Source organism: Stenella coeruleoalba (assembly GCF_951394435.1).
Source record: "Stenella coeruleoalba genome assembly, chromosome: 3".
In the NCBI taxonomy this organism is placed as follows: domain Eukaryota; kingdom Metazoa; phylum Chordata; class Mammalia; order Artiodactyla; family Delphinidae; genus Stenella; species Stenella coeruleoalba.
In genome coordinates this window covers 160,851,665-160,876,499 of record NC_137148.1, presented here as the reverse complement: position 1 = coordinate 160,876,499, position 24,835 = coordinate 160,851,665, and the positions used below count along the sequence as shown (strand labels likewise).

At 49.4% G+C, this 24,835-nt stretch overlaps 2 protein-coding genes across 5 annotated transcripts; one reads left to right on the top strand and one right to left on the bottom strand.

Annotated features, from left to right (window-relative positions):
- Positions 1–6,801: 6,801 nt before the first annotated feature.
- Positions 6,802–12,530, top strand: CIB3 (calcium and integrin binding family member 3; the record flags this gene model as incomplete). Of its 2 annotated transcripts, XM_079918065.1 has the most annotated exons (6): positions 6,802–6,852; positions 7,070–7,104; positions 9,036–9,147; positions 10,144–10,291; positions 11,104–11,299; positions 12,509–12,530. In XM_079918065.1, 6 exons carry the CDS (start codon positions 6,802–6,804, stop codon positions 12,528–12,530), a joined length of 564 nt encoding a protein of 187 aa, XP_079774191.1. The 2 variants fall into 2 exon arrangements, with proteins under 2 accessions (XP_079774191.1, XP_079774192.1); XM_079918066.1 differs by lacking the exons at positions 7,070–7,104; positions 9,036–9,147.
- Positions 12,531–14,469: 1,939 nt separating this feature from the next.
- On the bottom strand, positions 14,470–22,978 carry HSH2D (hematopoietic SH2 domain containing). 3 transcript variants are annotated; one of them, XM_079917541.1, is made up of 6 exons: positions 22,935–22,978; positions 20,905–21,052; positions 19,084–19,173; positions 17,913–18,078; positions 17,247–17,381; positions 14,470–15,129 (listed from the first exon to the last, which is right to left on the bottom strand). In XM_079917541.1, the coding sequence occupies exons 2-6, from the start codon at positions 21,027–21,029 to the stop codon at positions 14,605–14,607; spliced, it is 1,041 nt and encodes a 346-aa protein (XP_079773667.1). In that variant the 5' UTR covers positions 21,030–21,052; positions 22,935–22,978; the 3' UTR covers positions 14,470–14,604. The 3 variants fall into 3 exon arrangements, with proteins under 3 accessions (XP_079773667.1, XP_079773668.1, XP_079773669.1); XM_079917542.1 differs by having other exon boundaries at positions 17,247–17,378; XM_079917543.1 differs by lacking the exon at positions 22,935–22,978 and having other exon boundaries at positions 19,122–19,173; positions 20,905–21,019.
- Positions 22,979–24,835: the final 1,857 nt, after the last annotated feature.

Below are 24,835 nucleotides of genomic sequence, written 5' to 3'. Positions count from 1 at the left end.
TTTGTCACCTCCTCCCCGCAAACCAATTTTCACCCCCTTGGGGGCAGTATTACCCCCACTGATAATTTGTGTTCTGAGAGGGAAAATGTGACAAGTGAACTATGACACAATGCTTTTGATCCCTTAAAATGTTTATTTTATATCCTTTTGAAGAGTCTTGAGATTTTCATTATATGCTACTGCTGTGTATACATACAGAGAAAACCAGTGAATCAGTTAAGGCTTCCTAAATGTCTTCATATTCAGAGTATACTCTTCAAAATCACTTTCCAACTCTAGGTTGTCAATGCCTGTGCTTTATCACATCTCCCTCTGAGCCATCAAGGACTCCTGTAAGAAGCATTTCTGTAAGACAATCCACAGTATTTCCAAAGAATAGGGTATGGAAAGGGAAAAAACATAGGGTATGGTGGGAAAACATGGGACATATCGCCTTCCAAGTGATCAAAGCCAATGTTGTTGGTGACATGGTATAGCTCCTGGTATGATGTGATGATGAAACTGAGCAGGACCCTGCAGGGCCTTCCTGGAGACACACCCCATGTCCTCCACCTCTTGTTTGTAGACAAGCTTTAGCCTCCTACGCCTTCCCCAAGTTCCAAAGAGCAAACTTAATCAGAGAAGTGAGAAGGTGCAGAAACAAAAGAAAACAATCAAGTGAGACAAAATAATAATAGTTTAGCCATTAAACAAAGTAAGGGACCTTTGGTTCCTCCTCAAGGTCTATAGATAATATTCTGAGTCATATCCTTGAGTTGTTTTGCAGATACTAAAACCCCTACCAGATGGAAGACGTTAACTGCATGCTGACCACCAGCATGTAGACCCCAGACCGGTTGGAACCAGAAGGTTGATGATTGAGATTCCCCAAACACTGCCCTGCTACCTCACCACCAACCAATCAAAAGGACATACACGAGCTGATCCCGCATCCTATGACCCTCTGCCTCACCTTGCCTTTAAAAACACTTCCCTGAAAGCCATCCGGGAGTTCAGGTCTTTTGAGCATGAGCTGCCCATTCTTCTTGTTTGGCCCTGCATTGGGCACCTTGCAAAAAACACTGAACTTTCCTTCAGCAAGACCTGGTGTCAGTAGATTGGATTTGCTGCATGCAGGCAAGCAGACCCAAGTTTGGTTCAATTACAGTGAAGAAGGGCAAATGAGGTGTTTCCTGTTTTGGGCTATTATGAATAAAATAGCCATTATAGGTTTTTGTGTGAATATAAGTTTTCATTTCTCTGGGGGTTGCCCATGAGTGCAAGTGCCGGGTTGTATGGTAGTTGAATGTATTTTATTTTATTTTATTTATTTTATTTTATTGTGGTAAGAACACTTAACTTGAGATCTACCCTCTTAACAAAGTGTATACTACATTATTGTTGGCTAGAGATACAATGTTGTCCAGCAGATCTCTGGAGCTTATTCATCTTGCATGATTGAAATATTATGCCTATTGATTAGTACGTCTCATTTCCTCCCTCAAGTCCCTGCCAACCTTTTCTACTCTCTGCTTCCAAGAATTTATTTTAGATATCTCATATAAGTGGAATCATGCAGTGTTTGTCTTTCTGTGACCGGTTTATTTCACTTAGCAAACATCCTCAAAGTTCAACCATGTTGTCACATATTGCAGAATTTCCTTCTTTTTACAGGTTGAATAATATTGCACTGTTTATATATATACCACATCTTTATCCATTCATTCATTGATGGACTTTCAGGCTGTTTCCATATTGTGGGTACTGTGAACAGTGCTACAACGGACATAAGAATGCTAACATCTCTTCAAAGTCCTGATTTACATTCTTTTAGATTTATACCCAGAAGTGGGATTGCTGGATCATATGGTAGTTCTATTTTTAATTTTTGAGGAACATCCATACTGTTTTCCACAGAGGCTGCACCATTTTGCATTCCCACCCACAGTGTGCAAGGGTTCCAATTTCTCCACATCACTGCCAACACTTGTTTTTTGTGTGTTTTTGTTTTGTTTTGTTTTTGCAGATGTGAAGTGATATCTCATTGTGGTTTTGATTTGCATTTCCCTGGTGATTAGTGACATGCAGTATTGTTATTATGATTCTGAGTTCTACAGCCTATATTATTTTTTTTTTTTTGGCTGTGTTGGGTCTTCTTTGCTGCACGTGGGCTTTCTCTAGTTGCGGAGAGAGAGGGCTACTTTTCTTGCAGTGTGCAGGTTTCTCATGGCAATGGCTTCTCTTGTTGCGGAGCACAGGCTCTAGGCACACAGTCTTCAGTAGTTACAGCACACGGGCTCAGTAGTTGTGGCTCGCAGGCTCTAGAGCACAGGCTCAGCGGTTGTGGCGCATAAGCTTTGTTGCTCCGTGGCCTGTGGGATCTTCCCAGGCCAGGGATCGAACCTGTGTCCCCTGCATAGGCAGGCAGATTCTTAACCACTGTGCAACCAGGGAAGTCCTATAGCCTATATTATAAGGAGATTTAAAAAGACCTCCTTGTCCCCCATTGCCTCATGGTTGAAGTCCAGGATATACTATAAGGTATTGTTGCATATAGTTTAACATAATAAAGCTGAAATTGATCTATGCCAAGATAAAATTAATTTATTTATACCATGAAAACTGATTTCTTGGAAATGCAAAAAAGAAAAAAATTCCATCATTGGAGCTGGTGTATCAGAGAAGCAGCCTCTAATGGCAGACATGAGCAGCAGCTTAATTAACAGTTATTAATTAACTTAATCATAGTTAGTGCTTGCTGAGCCCCTACATACAGCACTGGCTGGCTTGCTCTCTCTCAACTGTGTGATGCTTGCTCCAGCCTCAGTGCCTTTGCACTTGCTGTTCCCACTGCCAAGGACTCTCTTCTCACACAGCTTACTTCCCACTCACTTCCTTCCAGTCACTACTCATATGTCACCCCAACAGAGGTGCCTTCCCTTCCTAATCTACATAGCTCAACCTCATTTCTATCTATCTCTGCCCTGTTTTATTTTTCTTCTTAGAACTTAGCCCTCCTGACTAATTATGTGTTTATTTGGTTGCTTGCTCACTGGAATGTGAGATCCATGAGATCAGGAACTCATTTTTTTCCACAAATGTATTACCAGGACCTAGGACAGCACCTGGCACACAGTACATGTTCAATCATTAATTGAACATTAATTAATTGGGGGGGGAGTTACATAACCAAATCACAAAGTGTTTGATGGGGTCAGGCATAGGAATTTGGACTTCAACCACGAGGCAATGGGGAACAAGGAGGTCTTTAAAAATTAGTTTTGTTATTGTCTTCATTTAAAAAATGTATTGACAAGCAATAAGATTCACCCTTTTTGTGTACAGTACTATGAGTTTTCACAAATGAATACAGCCATGTCACCAACACTACAATCAAGATATAGAACAGTTCCATCACCCCCCAAATTCCCTTGTTCCTCCTCCCACCTCCCAGCCCCTGGCAACCATTAATATATTTTCTGTTCCTATAGTCTTGTCTTTTTGAGAATGTCACATAAGTGGATGAAATCATCTAGTAGATGTCTTCTTGAATCACTTGAAAGAAGTGAGGCTTCTTTCACTAAGCGTAATGCATTTGAGATCCATTCACATTGTGCATATCAATAGTTCATTCTTTTTTATGGCCAAGTAGTATTCTATCATATGGACAAACCACAGTTTGTTTATCCATTCCCGAGGCGAAGGACATTTGTGTTGTTTCCCGTTTTTGAAGGTTATGAATAAGGCTGCTATAAAAATTTATGTACAAAAAAATTTTTAAGCTGAAATACAATTCACATATCATAAAAGTCACCCTTTAAAGTGCACAATTCAGTCACATTGAGTACGTTCACAATGTTGTGTAACCTTCACCACTATTCAATTCCAGAACATTTTCATCACCTCAAAAAGAAACCCCATACCCATTAGAAGTCACTCCCCATTCCCCCTCCCTCAGCCTCTGGCAACCGTGTATCTATCTTCTGTCTCTGTGGATTTGCCTGTTCTGGGCATTTCATATAAATGGGATCATACAACATGTGACGTTTTGTGTCTGGCTTCTTTCACTCAGCATAATGGTTTTGAGGTTCATCCACGTCATAGCATGAATCAGTGCATCATTCCTTGGTATGACTGGATAATATTCCATTGTATGGATAGACCGCAATTTCTTTATCCATTCACCCATTGATGGCCATTTGGGTTGTTTCTACTTTTCTTTCATGTACAAGTTTTTACGTGGGCATATATTTTCAATTCTCTTCACCTGGGAATAAAAATTGCTGGGTCATATGGTAGCTATAAGTTTAACTTTTTTTTTTTTTTTTTTTTTTTTTTTGCGGTACGCAGGCCTCTCACTGCTATGGCCTCTCCCGTTGCGGAGTACAGGCTCCGGACGCACAAGCTCAGCGGCCATGGCTCACGGGCCCAGCCGCTCCACGGCATGTGGGATCTTCCCGGACCGGGGCACAAACCGTGTCCCCTGCATCGGCAGGCGGACTCTCAACCACTGCGCCACCAGGGAAGCCCTATAAGTTTAACTTTTTAAAGAACTGCCAGACTGTTTCCCAAATCAGCTGCACCATTTTACATTCCCACCAGCAGAGTATGATGTTTCCAATATCTCCACATCCTGGCTAACACCTGTTATTGTCTGTCTTTTTTAGTATAGCCATCCTAGTGGGTGTGAAGTGGTATCTCACTGTGGTTTTGATTTCCATTTACCTAATTACTAGTGATGTCGAGCATCTTTTCACGTGCTTACTGGCCATTTGTATATCTTTTTTGGAGAGATGTCCATTCAAATCCTTTACCCATTTTGTTTTGTTTTAATAGACTTTGGTTTTAGAGAAGTTTTAGGTTCACAGCAAAATTGAGAAGAAGGTATTCAGAGTTTTCCCTTACATCTCCTGCCCCACTCATGCACAGCCTCCCCAGATACCAACATCCTCCACCAGAGTGGCGCATTTGTCACAGGTGATGAACCTACATTGACCCATCATCAGCCAGAGTCCATAGTTTAATTAGAACTTACTCTTCATGTTGTACATTCTGTGGGTTTGGACGAATGTATAACGATGCATAGCCATCATTATAGTATCATACAGAGTAGTTTCACTGCCCTAACAATCCTCTGTGTTTCACCTGTTCCTCCCTCCCTCCCCCCAACACTTGCCCATTTTTTTCTTGGGTTATTTGTCTTTTTGTTGTAAACTTCTAATAGTTCTGTATATAGCTTGGAGACTAGTCCCTTACCAGTTACATGATTTGCAAATATTGTCTCTATTTCATGGGCACGTACAGGTTTTTGTGTGCACATAGGTTTTCATTTCCCCTGGACAAATACCCAGGAGTGGGATTGCTGAGTCATGTGTAAGTGTATGTTTAACTTTATAAAAAACTGCCAACCCATTTTCCATAGTGGCTGTACCATTTTGCATCACACCCTCAATGTATAAGAGTTCCAGTTGCTCCATGTCTTTGTCAACACTTGGTATTGTCAGTTTTTTTCCCCAAAAAAAATCATCTTCAGGGTTTTTTTTTTTTTTTTTTTTTTTTTTTTTTGCGGTATGCGGGCCTCTCACTGTTGTGGCCTCTCCCATTGCGGAGCACAGGCTCCAGACGCGCAGGCTCAGTGGCCATGGCTCACGGGCCCAGCCGCTCCGCGGCATGTGGGATCTTCCCAGACTGGGACACGAACCCGTGTCCCCTGCATTGGCAGGCGGACTCTCAACCACTGCGCCACCAGGGAAGCCCTCAGGGGGGGTTTTAAAGCTTGATCATAGTCATATTTTACAGGATGGCTTCACACACTGGAGCAAAGTATGGATGCTGAGGCAGGGGCCAGAGGAGCCTTGTGGGAGGAACTGCAATGGTCCAGGCCAGGGAGAGTGGGAATGAGGGAAGGGGAAGACTCAAGAGTGATTCAGGGGGCCTGGGGTATGGGGCTGGAAACTGGCTGCGCAGGAGAGGAAAGTGGGAGGAGGCCAGATCCAGAGTGAGAAGGGCAGGGAGTGCCAGGCTGGGAACTTTCAACTCCCAGATTTTCTGCCCAAGAGGATTCTGAGTCTTAATAAGGTTGGGAGCTGCTACATTGTATTTACCCCTTGAGGATGTATGGTGCACATTAACATATTAAAGGCTCTGACAAGTCCTGCAATAAAGAACTCTGGCGTTATTTAACCCAAACTTAGACATTGGATTGCTCTTCTCAAGCCACAGCATCAGCCTCATCCTCATCCCCAATGCATACCTCATCTAGCTTGTTTACCATTATGTGCCTAGAGCTTGCCTGTATCCAGTGGTCAAATATTTTTGGGGGTGTTGTATTAATGATCTCATTAGATCTTCAGAACAACTCTATGAGGTAGGTACTAATATAATTTCCATCTTACAAACGAGGCTCAGAGAGGCCAGATGACTTGCCTAAGGCCACACAGCTAGTGGGTAAAGAGATGGAATTTGACCTGGGGTGTGCTGGCAGCCTCTCCACCACCCTGCCCATCTCTCCAAGGTGCCCCATACCCTCAGTCTCACCTGGTGGTGGCAGGTGTGCTCTCCCCACTGAGGGCTACCCTGTGACCTCCCAAAGCCCTTCTCCTTGCTCTGGTGGCTGTGGACATACTCAGGCTGTTGCCCAGAGAGCTCGGCTGTAACTTGAGCCTCACCCAGGCCGGGGGTGATGTGGAGGGTGGGCAGGTGACAACCAGGGCAGGGAGATTTGCCCAGACACTGGTACACAGCAGCCTGCCGACCGGTGTGGCCCCGAGGAGTTTGGGGGCTTTGGGAGCTTGTCCCAGGGTCCTGGCAGTGGTCTTCACCATGGGCAACAAGCAAACAGTCTTTACTCATGAGCAGCTGGAAGCATATCAGGTAGGCGTGATGGGCCGGACCCTCGGTGGGTTTAGCAGCCTTGGTTTACTGGCCCAAGAAATGGGGACAGCATCTCTTCATCCTGGGTGTGCAGTCAGCAAGCGTTCTGGGGAGGCTCTGTGTGTGGCTTCAGGCAGCGATGGACGTGGGCTTGTGGGAGAGGAAGGAGGCCCCCCACCAGGAAGGGTCTGGGTCAAGCCAACATCTCTCTCCGCAGGACTGCACCTTCTTCACGAGGAAGGAAATCATGAGGTCAGTCTAGGGAGGAGGGAGGAAGAGGTGGAAACTTGCTATACGTTGCTTGATTTGCAATTTGACCACGTTCAATGCTTCATAAGGGTTAAAGCACCAATGGGGGGATTGCGTGCGTGGTCGGTGGATGGATGCAGAGATGGGAAGGCTGAGAAGTCACATCTGGTCCTGTTGTCATGTCTCTAGGCTGACAAGCTTGGGCTTTCTCCCAAAGGTGGCGGGGAGCCATAGAGAGTGTGTGAGCATGGCAGATGAAGATCAGCATGTTAGAAAGATCCCCCTGAGGCCAGTGTGAAGAGGCTGGGAGGCCAGGGGCAGAGTCTAGAGCCAGTTCTGGGCTGTGGGGTTGACATCAATGTTAGAGAGTGAGAAGGTGGCCCCAGGCTGCTGCAGGTCCCTGGTGTGAGCGAGCCAGGCATAGATGGGTATTCTACATCATCACTCATCCCATGGAGCTGTCATCCAGAGGCCCCGACCCATGAACTTGGAGCTGTGAAACTGAAGCTGGCTGGGGTTTAGCTGCAGAGTGATAGGGGCCAAGGCCCCAACTGTGTGGGCACAGGACATCCATTATTGATGGACACACCTTTCACCAGTGAGCCCCATTGTCTGGGTGAGGACAGCTTGCAAGGTCATCCTGGCCATCACGATTGGATTACTGATGGGGAAACTGAGGCTCAGACAAGGGAGGCTGACCCCAGGCCCCTGGGTAGATGGGTAGAGCCCCAAGGAGTTGGAGACTAACATTTTGTCTGCCTCAAGCTTCTCGCTTGTCAGACAGACCTACTGAGGGGAAAGGGGGATGAGGGGAAGAGGGACTTACTCAAGGCCATACAGAAACCCAAACCCAAGCCCAGGCTATTCTCTGAAGGAACCCAGGACTGAAGTTCCAGATATCTCCTCCTCGAGTTCCTAGCCATCGTGTGACCGAGGGGCTCCTGTCCCCCTCAGAGACAGTCCCTAGCAGCCTGGGGACCTCTGACTCATCAAGGATGGTCTCTACAAGGCTACTGCTCAGCATGCCTCAATGATGGTATGGTGTCACCAGGGGAGGGCATTAGGGTGGAGAGCTGGCTCTACCATCTAGGTAGTGTGTATGGCATTTGGTGTTTTGCAAAATGTCTTTCATTTACCCTTTTGAAAAACCTTAATATTAGACTTTTGTGTTTGCTCTGCCCCATTGAGAGAACCCTGCCCCCCATTATGAAGGGAGAGAAGGAAAGTGTGAGGATGTGGGCCGTTAGAGGCCTTGCCAACGATGTCATAATGTCCAGAGATACATAGATTGGCTCAGATTCTCTGAATGCTAAATGTGAATGCTATTTCTCTCCTAGCATGGAGCAATGCTGTTTAATTTTTTGTTCTTTCATCTGCTTACTTCTTATTGACTTTCTCTCGGAGGAGACCCAAAGGCAGTGACAGTGTCTGTTTTGTTCACCATCCGTCTCTGTGCCTGGCACATAGTAGGTACTCAGTAAATACTTGTTGAATGAATGAATGAAAATTTATCACAGTGCCTGGCACACTGTAGGCACTCAATAACTACTTGTTGAAAGAGGGAATGAATGAATGACCTTGCCTTAAACACTCTCCCTTTGTCGACCCCATCTGCTTGGTAAGCTCCTACTCATGCTTCAAAACCCAGCATCAATGCCCCCTCCTCCAGGAAGAATTTCCTCCTCCCTGGCTTGCTTCCTGCACTCTAGTTTTCCCTAGCTCTGGAGTCCTCTCTTTACCTTGGCATTGTCCCCAGGGCGATAAAGGCACCTGTGTCTGGCTTTGTGTGTGTGAGGCTTAGGCCCACGGCTAATGGCTCTTGGGGACTCAGCATCTTTCAGTGTAGAGTAAGCAGCTGCAAGAGTGAGAGAGTAGGGACAAAGCCACACACACCCATCTCCCAGACCTTCTCGTTGTTTCTGTCCCCACACCAGGCTCTTCTATCGCTACCAGGACCTTGCCCCCCAGCTTGTCCCTCTCGACTATACCAGCTACCCTGATGTGAAGGTTCCTTACGAGCTCATTGGCAGCATGCCTGAGCTGAAGGTATGCCTGGGCCATGGGGCAGGCAGGGAAAAAATAGTAGGGATGTCCCTTGCTGCATTCCTATGAGGTGAGTACTGTGATTATTTCCATTTTACATATGAAGAAACTGAAGTTCAGAGAGGTTAAGACACTTGTTCATAATCACACAGCTAGGACATGACATAGACAGGATTTAAACCCTGGGTTGTTGGGAAGATGAGATGAGATAATGCAGGTAAAGGGCTCAGTACAGGGCCTGTGACATGGCAAGTACTCAGGGAACATTAGTTTTTCTTTTCATAGTAGGAGCTATTAAATGTGGGTTCTTCTCAGCTGGTTGTTTGACACATAGTTTGTGACTCTGGAGGGGACTCTTGGGGTGAGGGACTGTGAATAGAGATTATTTTATCACAGGGGACAGAAACTTCATTCAAGAGGGACGGAATGGGTTGGATCATATGAGCAAAAAATGCAGGGAAAGGCTTAGCATCACGTACAGCTGGAACCAGGGTCTCTGAGGATATGCTTGGGAATCTCCCTCCATCTTTCAGTTTCTCCCAGGAAGAGTCTTCAGTCTCAGGAAGCCTGTTCTTTTGAGGTAGTGAATGGAAACACCAGCTGCCTCAGATTTCCTCCCATAAGCTCTGCAACAAGCAGAAATAAGGTTCCTCCACCCCAACTTTTCAGCAACTCTCCCAGGGCAGCCTCTGATTGGCAAGTTTGAGTCATATGCTCATCCCAGAGGCAATCACGGTTGCCAGGTGAATGGAAATCCCTGATTGGCCTCACTCGGGTCATGTGACTGCCTCTGAAGCTGGAAATGGGGTTAACGACACCCAGACCACTGGGGTGGAGATTGGAGTTGCCTGAAGTCTTCTCCAGGGATCATGGGAGGAAGACAGTCTTGGTGAGGGGTACTTGGAGGTTCCCAGGAAGGTGAGTGTTGAGAGGGAAACCATGCGGAGCCCTCCCCCCAAGGTCCTGGTCAGGGATTGGTTCCCTGCTTCCTGTCTCTAGGACAACCCTTTCCGTCAGAGGATCGCCCAGGTCTTCTCCGAGGATGGGGATGGCCACATGACCTTGGACAACTTCTTGGACATGTTTTCTGTGATGAGTGAAATGGCTCCCCGCGACCTCAAAGCCTACTACGCTTTTAAAATTTATGGTGTGTGCGGGGACCCGGGGTGGGGAAACGGGAATGAGATCGGGTCGGGCCAGGGGCTGCCCTGCCATCACAAATGTCTCCCCAAGGGCTCCGAGGCCCTGCGTGGCCCTGTCCTTCACCTCACCCTGGTACCTCCCCACCCCATCCGTTTACTGACTCCATTCCAGCCACAATGGCCTGGCTGTTTCCCCAACACATCAAACTCTTTCTGCCTCTAGGCCTTTGCCTCTGTTGTGCCCTTTCCCCTGGCTTCTTCTTACCTTGAAATTTTGGTGAAAAGTAACCCATGCCCCCGAGTTACTCTCCATGCCACAGCCTATTTCTCTCCTTGCATGGAGCAATGCTGCTTAATTTCTTGTTCATTCATCTGTTCACTCCTTATTGACTTTCTCTCTGAGGAGACACGAGGGCAGTGACAGTGTCTTTTTGGTTCACCATCTGTCTCTGTGCCTGGCACATAGTAGGTACTCAGTAAATACTTGCTGAATGAATGAATGAATGAAAATTTATCACAGTGCCTGGCACACAGCAGGCACTCAATAAATACTTATTGAAAGAGGGAATGAATAACAATTATCACACACCTGACACGTAGTAGGTGCTCAATAAATACTTGAGTGAATGAATGACCTCCCAGCAGGTCCCTGCCCAATTCCAAAGCAAGATCCAGATAAAACCCTAGGGTCTTGGGTTCCCTCCAGTGGCTCAGTTTCCTCCTCTGTAAGACAGGGAAAAGATGTGCCCATGACTGGCCCAGCCTGCCTGCCCCTGTGTCCCCTCACCACCACAGCTCCACCTGTTCTGCTGCGCAGACTTTAACAACGATGACTACATCTGTGTGTGGGACCTGGAGCAGACGGTGACCAAGCTAACGCGGGGAGAGCTGAGCGCTGAGGAGGTGAGCCTGGTGTGTGAGAAGGTGCTGGATGAGGCCGACGGGGACCGCGACGGGCGACTGTCCCTGGAAGACTTCCAGAACATGATCCTGCGGGCGCCGGACTTCCTCAGGTGACATTCCTCTCCACCCTGCACAATCCGTTCCCATGTATGAGAGAGGCTCTTATGGAAAGGGTTCATAGACCCCCTTTGTGAAAATCCCTCTGTTCATTCATTTGTGACCTTGGGGAACTTTCCCGACCTCCCTAGCCTCAGTCCCTGTGTCTTTAAAATGGGGATAATTAGAGACCTTGTGAACACCTCCTCTGGGTGGACACAGCTCTTTGGGTGAGTGGAATATGGTTGGACTTCAGCCCTCAGTTGCTTGAACATTTTGTAGTGAACAGACTGTACCATAGCACTTGGCAGCCCTGGGGAGAATCAGTGCTTCCACTGTAGGGCGGATAGCATGGGTTAAATGAGTTAATACAGGGGTTGGCCCACCACCTGTTTTTTGTGAGCTAAGAATGGTTTTTACATTTTTAAATGGTTGGGGGAGAAAATAAAAGAATAATCATACTCCACGACACATGAAAGCCGTAGGAAATTCAAATTTCCGTGTCTATTGCTAGTTTTATTGGCGCGCAGCCTGCCTGTTTGTGTACATAGCGTCTACGGCTGCTTTTGAGCTACATGGTGGTGCTGAGTCATTGTGCAAAGCTGGAAATATCAACTATTTGGCCCTTTGCCGAGAAAAGTTGAGTGACCTCTGAGCTAGTACACGCAAAGAATTTAGAGCAGTGCCTGGCATACAGTAGGTGCTCAGTAACTGCTTTATGGTTGCTGTTGTGGCTGTTATCATTGGTGGTATCCTTTCATGACAAGAGGGCCTCCTTCCTCTACCCTGGATAAGCAAGGATGGTCTCCCGCCACGGAGACACGAATAATGACACCAGGATGAATCCCTTGCTACTAATTGAGCACCTACTGTATGTCCCGCCCTGTACATTGGGCTCTTTTTAGCCCTTATTACAGCACAGTGAAGGAGGGACAGCTTATCCCCATTTTACAGGGGAGTAAACTGAGGCCCAGAGAGGGGTAGCCGCGCACTTAGAGTCTGGGGCAGAGCCAGGATGTACACTCTGATCCAAAGTGATGTGCTCTCAACCCCTGTGGGGGTCAGGAAGGCCACGGCCTGGGGTTTATTGAGGGGGTCTATCTCTCCCCCACCCACTGCGGCTCCTTGCATGCCTCGGGGACTCCTGGCGGGAGTGTTGGGGAGAAGGACGAAGGAAGGGTACCCTCTGCCTGCTGACAGACTCCCTTTCTCTTTGCACCCAGCACCTTCCACATCCGCATCTGAGGGTACTGCGGAGGAGCCGGGCCAGAGGAAGGCAGGGCGACCCCTCATCTCAATGTAGAATCTGGTCTCCCTGGGCTCCGGGAATAAACACACATCACTGAGTCACAGCTGCTCTGAAAACATGTTTCCCAACTTTAACCTGGCAGACAGGAGGGAGGCAGCCAAGGATCTAACCTCTGTCCTCACTGTGTGATCCTGGGTGTGGCTGCACCCTCTCTGGGCCACAATCTCCCCATTTGTACAAGGAAAGGGGTGACTTCTGGATGTCTCTCCACCGAGAGGGCTGGAAGTGCCTCACTGTGGGTCTCGGTGGGCGGAGGCGAGGTGTGGAGATCAGGCCCATGCTGTCCCAGCTCAGGGCCTCCCAAGGCCCAACCCTCGACTGCTCAAGTTGCCTTTTCTCCCCTCAATCCCCGAATTCCTCAAGGGGACTAAAGCTTCACCTCCTCACTGATTCATTAGAATCGCCAGAGGAGGCCTCTGGAGAGGGTGTGGTGGCAGGAATGTTATTCACTGAGGCTGGCACAGTGCTTTACAGTTCAGGAAACACCTGCCATTCTTTCATCACATTGGCTGCCTGTGACATCCCAGCAGGGTTGGCTGAGGAGAACTCACACTTCGCTCAGAGGCAACGGGGTGACTTGCCCAAGGCCACACCTGAAGTCATCTGCAGAGGTGGACTTGAACCCAGGCCCACTTCACTGCACATCCCAGACCTCTACATCTTGCAGATTTGGGAACCCCCATACCCAGTCCACCTATAGTCAGCCTGGGGGCCCATCCCATGTCCCCAGTCAATCCAAGGAGTGGTCATTCCTGCAAGAGAGACAAGCCCCCCAGGGACCCTCCCAGACACCTCCACTGTGTATCATTTCTAGGGTGTCCACTCTTGCCCTAACCCCCATTTATTAAGCACCTACTGTGCGCTAAAGCCCTAGGTTTTATTTGAATTCTGCTGGTTCATCCTGAGAAAGAGGGACTGCTCTTCTCCCCATTTTCCAGATGAGGAAACAGGCCCAGAGATGTCTAGTGACTCACCAAAGGTCACACAGCCCCACAACCCAAGATTCCCTCCAGAGCCCATCCCCACCCACAGCCCTAGGCTGCCTCTCCCTTTTTAAAGGAAAGGGCCTCTTATGCCTCTCCTAAAGCTGCCGTTGATGTCAGGAGTGCTTACTGTGTGCCAAGCCCTCCACAAGTTTCATCTCCATTTGCACAAGAACCCTGAGAGGAAGGCATGAACAGCCCTGTTACAGACAAGGCTGTACTCTATGAGGTGTGCCTAGGTTACGTGGGGAAAGGGCTCAAACTGACCTGGCTTCGAATCCTGGTGCTGACACCCCAGCCATGTGACCTTGGCCACACCTCTTCTCCTCTCTGAACCTGGATCTTCTTTATTTTTTTTAATTTTAATTTAATATAATTGTTTTGGCTGTGTCGCGCAGCTCGTGGGATCTTAGTTCCCCGACAAGGGATCGAACCCAGGCCCTTGACAATGAGAGCATGGAGCCCTAACCACTGGACCGCCAGGGAAATTCCTGTCTCTTCTTTAAAATGTGCAGAATGGGGGCTTCCCTGGTGGCGCAGTGGTTGAGAGTCCGCCTGCCGATGCAGGGGATGCGGGTTCGTGCCCCGGTCCGGGAAGATCCCATATGCCGCGGAGCGGCTGGTCCTGTGTGTCGTGGCCACTGAGCCTGCGCGTCCGGAGCCTGTGCTCCGCAACGGGAGAGGCCATAACAGTGAGGCCTGTGTACCACAAAAAAAAAAAAAAAAAGTGCAGAATGAACCTACCTGATGGGCCTGCTCAGAGGCATAAAAGAAATAATGAACATGGAGGGTCTGGTGTGAGGCTAGGCACAGAGTAGGTGTCCTAGACGCCACTGCGGTAACATTATTATTATTACTAATTATTATTAAAATGACCAGGTCGCCTTACTGGCAATCGCAGGACCAGACCCAAGCAATGTCTTTATTACATTCCTCAGGTCCCTGAGGGCTAGTGGGTCATGGCAGAGAGCAAAAGGTCCAGGTGTGAACGGCCCCCGGCAGAGAGGGTCCCAGAGCCGGGGCGAACCTAGCAGTACCCAGGGGCGAAGGGTGGCGGTGAGCGGTACTCTTCGGGGAGACAGTCCTGTGGTTCTTGCGAGCCCCTTGGCTCCGGTTTGGACACGTGTGAGGACAGGGCCCTCACGACTGCCTGGTGCCAGTCCCTGACCCTCGAGGTTGTCTCGCTCCAGCTGGCTGACCTTGAGGCTTTCCTGGAGGGCTCATCTCTGTTTCTTGGAGCTTGGGGGTCTGTGAAGACATTATTTTTCCAGGCTGAGTCCCCTGCTCCAGCTCCAGAGCCACGGGTCACCACCAACGGCTTGGCGTCCCAGAGCGATGAGCTCGCAGCCACCAGCTGGGATTTCAGCTCCTGCTGGACCTTCTTGCCCGTCCGGGGGAGTATCTTGAGATTCCTCCAGATTTTCTGGCGGGCCTCCTCAAGAGGAGGTTTCGGGGGGCAGGAGGAAGTAGCTTTCTCCGTGGATGCCCCGTCCGGCTCTGCCAATGGCTTCCCTTCTTTTCGCCGATGGAGCAGTACTGGGTTTGTGAAGGCCTGAAACCGAGAGCAGGTGAGACCTGGGGCTACCCCGCCTACCACAGCTCTGAATCTGCCCCAGAAACTGGGATCTGGGTTCCACCCAGATGTCCTGGGGCCAAGAAAGTCCCAAAGAGAACCCCCAAGCCTGATCCCACGACCCACCCTTCCTGTCTCAGTAAAGGGCTTCACTGTCTCCCTCGGTGGTTGGCAAACTTTTTCTGTAAGGGGTCAGAGAGGAAATGTTTTCAGCTTTGCAGGTCAGTCTATGTTTCATCACTCACCTCTGCTGTTGTAGGGCCAAAGCAGCCAGAGATCATACGTCAGTGAGCGAGCGTGCCTGTGTTCCTCTAATACTTTATGGACACGGAAATGTGGGTTTCATCTGACTTTCAAGGGTCATGAAATACGATTTTTCTTTTGATTTCTTTCAGCCATTCAAAAACATAAAAGTCATGCTTAGCTCATGGGCCATACAGAAGGAGGCAGTGGGCCAGATGCGGCCCTTGGGCAGTAGTTTGCCAACCCCTGATCTACCAGGTTGTTCAGGCCCCAAACTTGGGTGTCATTTGTGGCAGATGCTGTCCATGCCCCATCCACATCCCTTTGTCTTGAGCATTTTGGTGCCTCCAGCTCCACTCCCAAGTGCCAGCAGTGGGGACTCTGCCTTGGGGACTTCTTTGGCCACTTTGCAGACCAGAGGTACCAGAGAATTAAAACCTCCCAGAGACAGCGCTTGACTAATGACTGATGGAAGGGAAGATCAGTACCACAGCTCCTCGTCCTAAGGTGGGATAACTGACGTGCGTGCTCCACAGAGTCCACAGGGGTAACCCCCTCACTACAGCAGCCTCCTTTGGTGGCCCTCTCTCTCCTGACCCACTTTCCTGCTCCCCTCATGGTACCTCCTGGGATCACTTCCCAAATAATGGATGACTGGGGGACTCAAACCATGACACTGTCCCTCTTCCCCTCACCCTCCACCTCCAAGCCATCAGCAGGATCCACCTTTAGGGCTCCCTTTCTAGTTTCTCCCACGTGGATACTGTCCCTGCCTCCTTCCCACCCCCAGACAGCCGCTTCTGCAGCCGGCAGCCACAGGGAACACCATCAGTCCCACCATGCTCAAGCTCTCTCATGGCTCCCCAGCACACCTGGAATAGATCCCAGCACCTCACCCTGGCCCCAAGACCCTGCATGAATGACCCCTGCCGACTCTGGCCCCTCACCTCCCAACAATCTCCCTTTTGCTCACTCCACTCTGTCCACACATTGGCTATTGTGGTTCTTCTGTTTTTCACCCTGAGCCTCAGGACATTTGCATGTGCTGTTTCCTCTGTTTGGAATGCCCTCCCTGCATCTCTGTGTGTGGTTGGCTCCTCTTCATCCTGAATGTCCCAGCTCTATGCCACCTACTCCAGGAAGCCTTCCCTGACTGTTCCCCCACCCTCACCTGCAAACCCACTGATGTGCCAGGGCCTCTCTGAGGGACAGGAGAAGCAGTGGTGAACAAGTCAGATTCCCAGGCCTCCCAAAGCTCACAGTCTGATGGGAGAGGCAGGCAGGAAACATGAAAACTCATAAATAAACAAGACTTTTCAAATTTTACAGACTGCTCTGCTGCAAGTGAACAGGGTGATGTGATGGAGAAGGCAGAGGGGCTACTTTAGGTCTGCTGACTGGGGAGAGTGATACTTGAAGAAGAAGTGATGAAAGAAGCCAGGCATGGGAAATCTGGGGGCAGAGCACACAGCACATGCAAAGGCCCTGAGGTTAGCTTGATGTGTCAGAACAGCAGAAGGGTTGGCAGAGGGGCTGAAGTTGGGCTGGTGATGGGTAGCAGGACCTGAGATCATAGTTGGGATTTTAATCTCAGTGCCTTGGGAAACCACTGAAAAGTTTTTTGTTTGTTTTTGGGTTTTTTTTTGCCACACCCCACGTGGCATTGGAAGTACAGAGTCTTGACCACTGGACGGCCAGGGAAGTCTCCCTGAAAAGTTTTAAGCTTGGAGCTACGGGATCTAATCTTCATTCTAGAACATCTCCTCTGGCAGCTGTTGGCCACCTCTGCTCCTGCATCCCCCTGCCCCACCTCCCACCTTCCAGATTGAAGGTGCCAGTTTTCTGTCACATACCTCTTCAAGTGGGTCCATGGGACAAGAGGAGGGATTCTGGTATTTGCTGAGGCCAAGAGCAGAGCTGGTGGCTTCCTCAGCCAATGCGTCAGAGAAAAGGAAGAGATCCTTATAATCCGCATTTGCTGGATCCTTCTGCGGGGCAGAGGGGACATGCAGCTTAGTCCCAAGGAGGGTACAGGGATGGGGCTGTGGTCCCAGATCCTGGAAATGGGGGCTCAGAGGTTGCCCCATCCACAAACCTTGTAAGGCAGAATGCCCCTCCCACAGCAGCTACTGAGGGCTAGGCCCTGCCCTCTGGGCCTTATAAGGAATATGCCACACTCACAGCCCCTTCTGAGGGCCTAGGCCACGCCCATCAATCCTTATAAGGAGATATGCCCCTCCCACAGCAGCTTGTGAGGACTGGGCCCCACCCACTGAGTCTTATAAGGAAATATGCTATTCCTGTAGATCAGCCAAGGTTATACCTGGCACATGAATTCCTGTAAAAAAAATCAGCCTGCGGGCCAGGGAACAAGGACCAGGAGGGGCGGGGCCACAAGAGAAACGGGGACCGCAAGAATGACAGAATCACAAGAGGCTGAGGGGGCTGAGGGAGCAAAAGAGTCTGGGGGGCTTGGCCCTTGGGAGAGCGCTATGGCCCTTGGGGGTCCCAACCCTCACCTGCTGGCTGGGCTGCGTCAGCAGATCCCCGTGTGGCCGCAACGGCTGCTGCTGATGGAAGGTGACCAAGGCAACTAGAGAGGCATGGGCTCTCTCCTCCCCAGGGATGATGAAGCTCCCATCGTCCAAAAGTTTCACCATGAAGTGACGGCAGCAGTTCTGAGCTCTGCGGAGACACTGCCATCTCATTCCCCATCATTCTGTCCCCACCCCCCAGCCCTTGACCTGGCAGCATCATGGCTACAGCCCATCTGCCTAGATTCCCTTGTAGGCTCCTCCACTCACTAGCCATGTGACACTTGGCAGGTGACTGCACTGTGCCTCAGTTTCCCCCTTTATCACATGGGGCTACTAAGGCTGACGTCAGGACTTCTTGTGAAGATAGAACAAGCTACTGCAGGTAAAAGCTTAACTCCGTGCCTGGCAAGGGGTAAATGATCAATAGAAATGACAACAATGAAAACTGGTACAGGTACTGAATAAATGCTCCATTATTAATGAACGGATGCATTTATTAATGGACCACTACGTGCTTACTACGTCTCATTTAATCCTCCCATCATGACTCTGAATTAATTTTAGCATTCTTATGTTCGAGATGAGGACTTTGAGGGAGGAACAGAAAGGATGAGTAACTTGTCCAAGATCACACAGCGTCTTAAGTGGCACAGCCAAGCCTTGGACTGCGTGACTAAAAGCCTAAGCTTTTCCCTCTATGGGTAACTCTGTAATAGGTCCATTTAAAAAATTCCTTTGGCCTGGAATCCTTTTGAAAAGTAGTTTGCGCTGCTGAATCCTCTAACTGAGATGCTGGATCAGGCATCGAGAAATTAAGGAGCTGGGCTGCCCTGGTTTCCCCTAACATGTCCCCCTGAGTGAAGTCAGGGAGGTGACATTTAAATGGTAGGGGAGAGAGGGGTAGTAAGGGGAAATGCAGCTGCCACTCTTGAGTCCTCAGCAGTTCCTGTTCTCAGACACACAGTCTCAGTTACTGCCAGGCCCAAGTCTGCTGGTTACAGCCAGACCTGCAACTGCCTACTCTTCAGTTAGATCTGGCCAGACCCTCGCACTGGTTGCTCACTGAGAAGTTGTTGTATGAAGCACCACTTGCTCCTCCAAGGAAGCCCCAGAGCCCTCCTGTCCCTGCCCTGGCCCCTAGCCCCGGCCTTACTTGTAAGAGAGCGTGTAGCCCACGTGGCTGTGACTGACCCTGATGAGGAAGGATCCCAGTGGCTGTGACTCCAGCAAGTTCTCGGCATCCCTGGAAGGGCAAATACAGGAGAGAGATGGCTAAGCATACTGGCCAGATGTCCGGTATACCAGTCATCCCTGTACTGGTGCCCCTGAGTCAGAGAGGCCTGTACTTTTCTGTTTTCAAACAAACAGCCTAAAACCCCTTCTTTTCTTGGTTATTTCAGAGCTTGGGATATTCAGGGACAGGGGTGTTCTCCCAGAGTTGGCAGGAAGCCTCTGATGACCTTGACCATCTCTCAGAGCCCCTGCTTGCCTTCCCAATGCCTGGAAGGCACCCCCCAGAGGCACCTTTGGGTAGATCGAGGTGTCACAGGTAATAAAGCAGGAGCTGCTCTTAGATGCATTTGATTTTAAAATCCAGCACTGCTTTTCATTAGCTGTGTGACCCCTGGTGAGGGTCAGTCCCTTTGTGACCTTCAGCTTCCTTAAGGCGAAAGTAAACTCTTACTCTCAGGGCCCACTTGAGGACAGATGACGTGCATGCAGCGTGAGTGTGGGAACTGCCAGCTGGTAAGAACCCACAAAGATGCTCACTACAGTAACTCCCCTACATATGAACCTTCAAGATGCGAACTTTCAAAGATGCGAATGTATTATAAACCTCTTACAGTACACTACTGTTGGGCTGGCCAAAAAGTTCGTTCAGGTTTTCCATAGGAGCGTATGAAAAACCCGAACGTACTTTTTGGCCAACTCAATACATAGCCAATTGTGTTAGCTGGGTACCTAGGCTAACTTTGTTGGACTTAGGAACAAATTGGACTTCCGAACACGCTATCAGAATGGAACTCATTCGTATGTAGGGGACTTAGTGTATTATTGTTACTCTTATCCCGGGTTCACAAAGAGTAATGTGGCCTTCTAGGAGACAGAATGGGGATTTTGGACCCGAGCTGTCTAATACAGAGGCCACTGGCCACGTGTGGCTGCTGAGCCCTTGAAATATGACTGGTGGGAATTGAGATGTGATTTTAGCATATAATACGTGCTGGATTTTGAGGACCTAGTGCCGATTACATGTTGAAATGAGAATATCTTGGATATACTGGGTTAAATAAAAAATATGATAAAAATTAATTCCACCTGTTTCTTTTCACTCTTTTAACAAAACTACTAAAAAGATTTAAAATTGTAATGTGTGGCTCACATTGTATTTCTTTTGGTGCACCCCAGAACTGAGAAACCATGTCCAGTTCCTCCTCTCTGTGGCTTTCACAGTTTCCTCAACTTCCTGCATGCAGAATGTGGCAATAAATGTTCTATTCGCCATTTATTTAGAGCCAGCCCCTAGGGGTGACTAGGTGGATTTGTTCATGTCCTCAGAGCTCAGTCTGATGTAGGAAGTGTATGTTGGTTATATCCCTGATGGACTGAGAGCAGCTGTTTGGGGCACTGTGTTAAGAAAGATTCTGAGGCTGCATTCTGCCATCATTGACTGGTGAGGTTGCATCCCCACCTGGGTGAGGTGGGGGGCAGGGGCCTGTCAGGTCCCTGGCAGTACTGGTCTGGTGGCCACTTGTATAGAGAAAGCTGAGGACCCGTAACTTGTTCAAGGTCACATAGTGAGTCCATGGAGGAGGCAGGATTCAAGTCTGGGACTCCAGAGCTCTTTTCACCCACCCTCTTAACACACTTAGCTGAGCTAAGCCCAGAATTCTGCAGTAAAAACCTGCCTAGAGTCGGGGAAGACAAGGGAAGAGGGTGAAGGGCAGGGTGGAAGGTGTGGGTGTGTCCTTACTCTCTTGAGATGGCACCATGGAACCACTCAGGGACCCCTCCACAGGTCAGCTGGTCCACCTGAGTCTGCACGAACCAGTCCAGTCTTGGAGGCAGTGGTGGGGGCAGCTTTCTGGCCTCTGTCATGGCTTCCAGGGGTGAGGGGTGACCTGGGAATGGGAGGGAGGAAAGAGAGTCAAGCCTGGGCCACCTCGCACCTTTGCTCTATTCATGCAGCTCATGGTGTTTCCTCCTATAAGAAGTCCTCCAGGCTGGACAGAACAACAGGATTGAAGTCGGCTTGAGTTTCTTGAGCACCTACTATGTGCTGGCACTTTATGCACATTCATTCATCGACTTGTCCCAAACCGCACCCCCCCCAAGGATTTTTCCTTTTCCTTTTATTCTTATTATGTCATTACTACAAGTATTAGAAAGTCCCTTTTAAAAATATATGTATTTAAGAACTGAGTTTATTTAAATATTAAGTAACTATCACTGTCCTGGGAGGGACGTGGAGATGGCAAAATGATAAGTGAATGAATGAAACAGCAGGTACACAGTGGGTGCCATAAAAGGTTGCCATGGTTTCATTAAACACTACAGAGATGTGGCCCCAAACAGTTGCTTCTGTCACCATCGTCACCATAAGTGGTGGCTACCGATGGCACACCTATAACTTGTCAGGTGCATGGTTAATTCACACTCATTCTCAGCAGTTTTAAGCTCAGGTACCACAGGACTTCGTGAGCCAAGACAGAGAAAACAGAGCTGGAAAACAGAAAGAAAACAGCAGCGATTTGCAAAACAGTATTAAGTCAGTGAAAAACCAGCAAAAGCGTTGTGCCCTGCTGGGCTGTCTACACATGACCCCTCACTTTTACCCTTAATTCTGTCCCCAAACTGAAGCTCGCCCCTTCTCCTCCCACCCACTGGTCTAACTTCTCAATATCTCAGAACGTCTTTGTTACCAAGCTGTTTCCACAGGGAGGGGATGTATTTATCAACCCAGTCAATATTGACTTTCTCCTGCCAGAAGACAGACACCAAGCACACCCTCTGGGGAACGACCCAAAGGAATTCTGCAGCAAGTGAAATTAAATAGATCCATTAAAAAATGTTCAATGAAGCAGCGTGACAAATCAGTTGAGCCCAATCAGAGCCAGGCAACCTGGGTTCAAACCCCAGCTCCCTCAATTAGCTGCTGTGTGACCTTGAGCAAGTCACTTAACCTCTCTGTGCCTGAATTTTCATCTGCAATTTGGGGCTAATGATGGTAATTACCTGAGAGGATACAGTTGGCACAGCAGTAAGCACTGTATGTATATAATGAACATTCATGAATCCAGTAGTGACCTAGCATGAGGTAATGTTTACAAGCTTGTTCTTTTTTTCTACCAGGAAGAACTCTTGCTTATCCTTCAAGGGTCAGCAAAAATATCCCCCCTCCAGGCAGCTTTCTTGCCTCTTCTCTAAGACAAAGCCCTGGGCATCCCTCTCTGTCCCTCACCTTCCCCACCATTCTGGTCTAGCCTTGCCTCATGGAGCTGGAGTGTCTCTGTCTGGCTCTGTCTTCCCCATATTAGGAGCTCTTGAGGACTGGGTCCAGGGCTAGGTTCTTTTGGATTTTTCTGAGTCCCCAGCATCACCTGGCACTGGGTGGGCACAGAGGAGGGTGCAGGGCTGTTGGCTGACGAATGAAGTCATACTGTTTTAAGCTTCTGACCCTGGCATTGAGGCCTCCCTCACCCCTTCATCCCCACATCCTTACTCTACCCAAAACTGATCAAGCTGTCTCTCCTCTCCATGTCTTTGCCCATGCTGTGCCCCTGCCAGGAATGTTCTTTCCCTAATTCCAGCTCTATTTTCCAATGGTCACCTACCAGTGCCCCCAGAAAATTCCTCCTGCCTCTCTGGACCCCACCAGCCCTGTCCCTCCTTCTGGCCCAGCCTGGCTCCCATGTGCTATCTTCTCAAGGGTGGAGATGAGGCTCAGGGTCTAGGGGCCCGGGTCTCACTCAGCATGGGGTGGGTACAGAAATAGGCACGTACCTGGGAGAACCCTGTGGGGGGGCCAGAGGCCCTCACTCTGGCTGTGCCCCGGCACCTGCAGGAGCCTAGGTTTCTGTTCAGGGACTGCACGTCAGCGGGGTGGGGCGTTGCCCCAAGTGGTTCCTGTTTCCTTAAGTAGGTGAGCCCTGGGCGGGGACTAGGACACCGCTGTCCCTCCCTGCCCCCCGCCCGGTCTGCAGTCTGATGGAGCTGCTGAGCTGCATGCAGGTGGATAGACACCCTTGCTCCATCCAGACCTCAACAAGCCTTTATTGAGCACCTACTGTGTGCCAGATCCTCAGGGAACAAAAGAGGTGACCCCAAGACAGGCATAGGTCCTGCCCTCCCAGCATCGATAACCTGGTGAGAAACGAAGAGAAGTGAGAAATGATTAATGTCATTGTTTCAAAGTGGACAGCCTGTCAGGAAGGGGCAACTGGAGTTGCAAGAACCCCACAGAGGGGGGCCTAACTGATCTGGAGGAAAGGGCTTGCTGGGGGGGCAGGTAGGAGTCAACTTGATTGCCGGGTTGTTGCACAGAAAGAGTGCTCTAGGGGGAGGGAACAGCACAAGCAAAATCCCTGAGGCAGGATTGAGCCTGGACAGGCTGAGGCCTCACTGCGTGCCACAGGGCTACATTATGACTTCCTCTGTAAGAAAACAAACAAAAAAAAGAACACACCCATTTAAAATTATTTTTTATAACCTCCTTGATATCAAGACTAACGTATCCTGGGCTGGATTTATTTTATATATTCATTATTATTGTATCCACTTTTTTTCTCCTGATTTTAAAACACTAAAACATTTTGGGGGCCCCTACACACATTGTGGGCCCTGAGTGTGGGAACCCCTGCCTAACACATCAGCTAGTCCCAGATGCGTGCTGGTTGCCTCACCCGTCCCCGGCACACAGGCAAAACCACTTCCTCCTCCCTTTTCAGAGAGAAACGGCCCAGATCCTTGTGGCTGAGCTGGGGGCCTCCCTGCAGACCTATCACCCTGGTGCAGCTGGTATAGATAGCCCCCCATTGCAGGCTCAAGATGGATGCCATCACCATCCCCTGCTCCTGGGGTTGTTGACGGGGGTTGGGGGTGGTGGTGCTGGCCTTGTCTGGAGCCTGCGGGTCAGTAAGGCTCAAACAGGAGACACATGGAACCTGGTTTCTCACTCACTCGCTGTACGGCTTTGGGTGAGTCACTCAAACTCTTCTGGGCCTCAGTTTCCTCATCTGTGAAGTGGGCACGAAGATAGCCCTCCTTAGTCAGGTGACGACGATTAGGCAAGACAACCTTCAAGCATGCAGCATGGGGCTCAGTTAAGAGAAATATTAGGACTCTTCCCTGTGACTTAAGCTGATGCCTTTGTGCCTGGCTGGGGTAGATGCAAGTTTGGCCTCCTGATCTCACAAGCTGGGCTGCCTTGGGCAACTCATTTCACCTCTCTGATCCTCCATGCCTTCCACGGCCCAATGGACCAGGTCCCAACCTCGAGGAGAAGAGCAATTCTTTGGGCAGGGGATCAGAATTGTCCAAGAGACCCTTGTCACTTAGAAAGTCTGGCCATCGGGGATCTCATTTACATAGAGTTCAGTCTCCAGAAACATGGGGTGTTTCAGTTCACCTCCAGCCTGTCCCCCTGAGGCCCAACCACAGAGGGCACCACCCTGATTAGCCTGACCTGCCTGGGGGGGATGTGGTCTTTCCCAAACTAATGTCCTCCCTGAGACTGTCACAACAGAATCATCACCCATCTCTTGGTGGCCACAGTCATGAACTGTGGCCCTTGAACATGGCCCTCAGAGGAACATTCCAGAAGGGGACCAGCAGGGAGATGGTGGGGCTGGGAGACTCCAAGGCCCCTGCCCCTCTGAAGTCAGCCCCTTACCCTTCCAAAGTCA

Coding starts and splice junctions, on each gene's coding strand:
- HSH2D (XM_079917541.1), bottom strand. CDS start 21,029: ATGACAGAGGCCAGAAAGCTGCCCCCACCACTGCCTCCAAGACTGGAC. Junction 18,079..19,083: donor GGCTACACGCTCTCTTACAA/GTAAGGCCGGGG, acceptor GTGTCTCCGCAG/AGCTCAGAACTGCTGCCGTC. Junction 17,382..17,912: donor TGACGCAGCCCAGCCAGCAG/GTGAGGGTTGGG, acceptor TCTGCCCCGCAG/AAGGATCCAGCAAATGCGGA.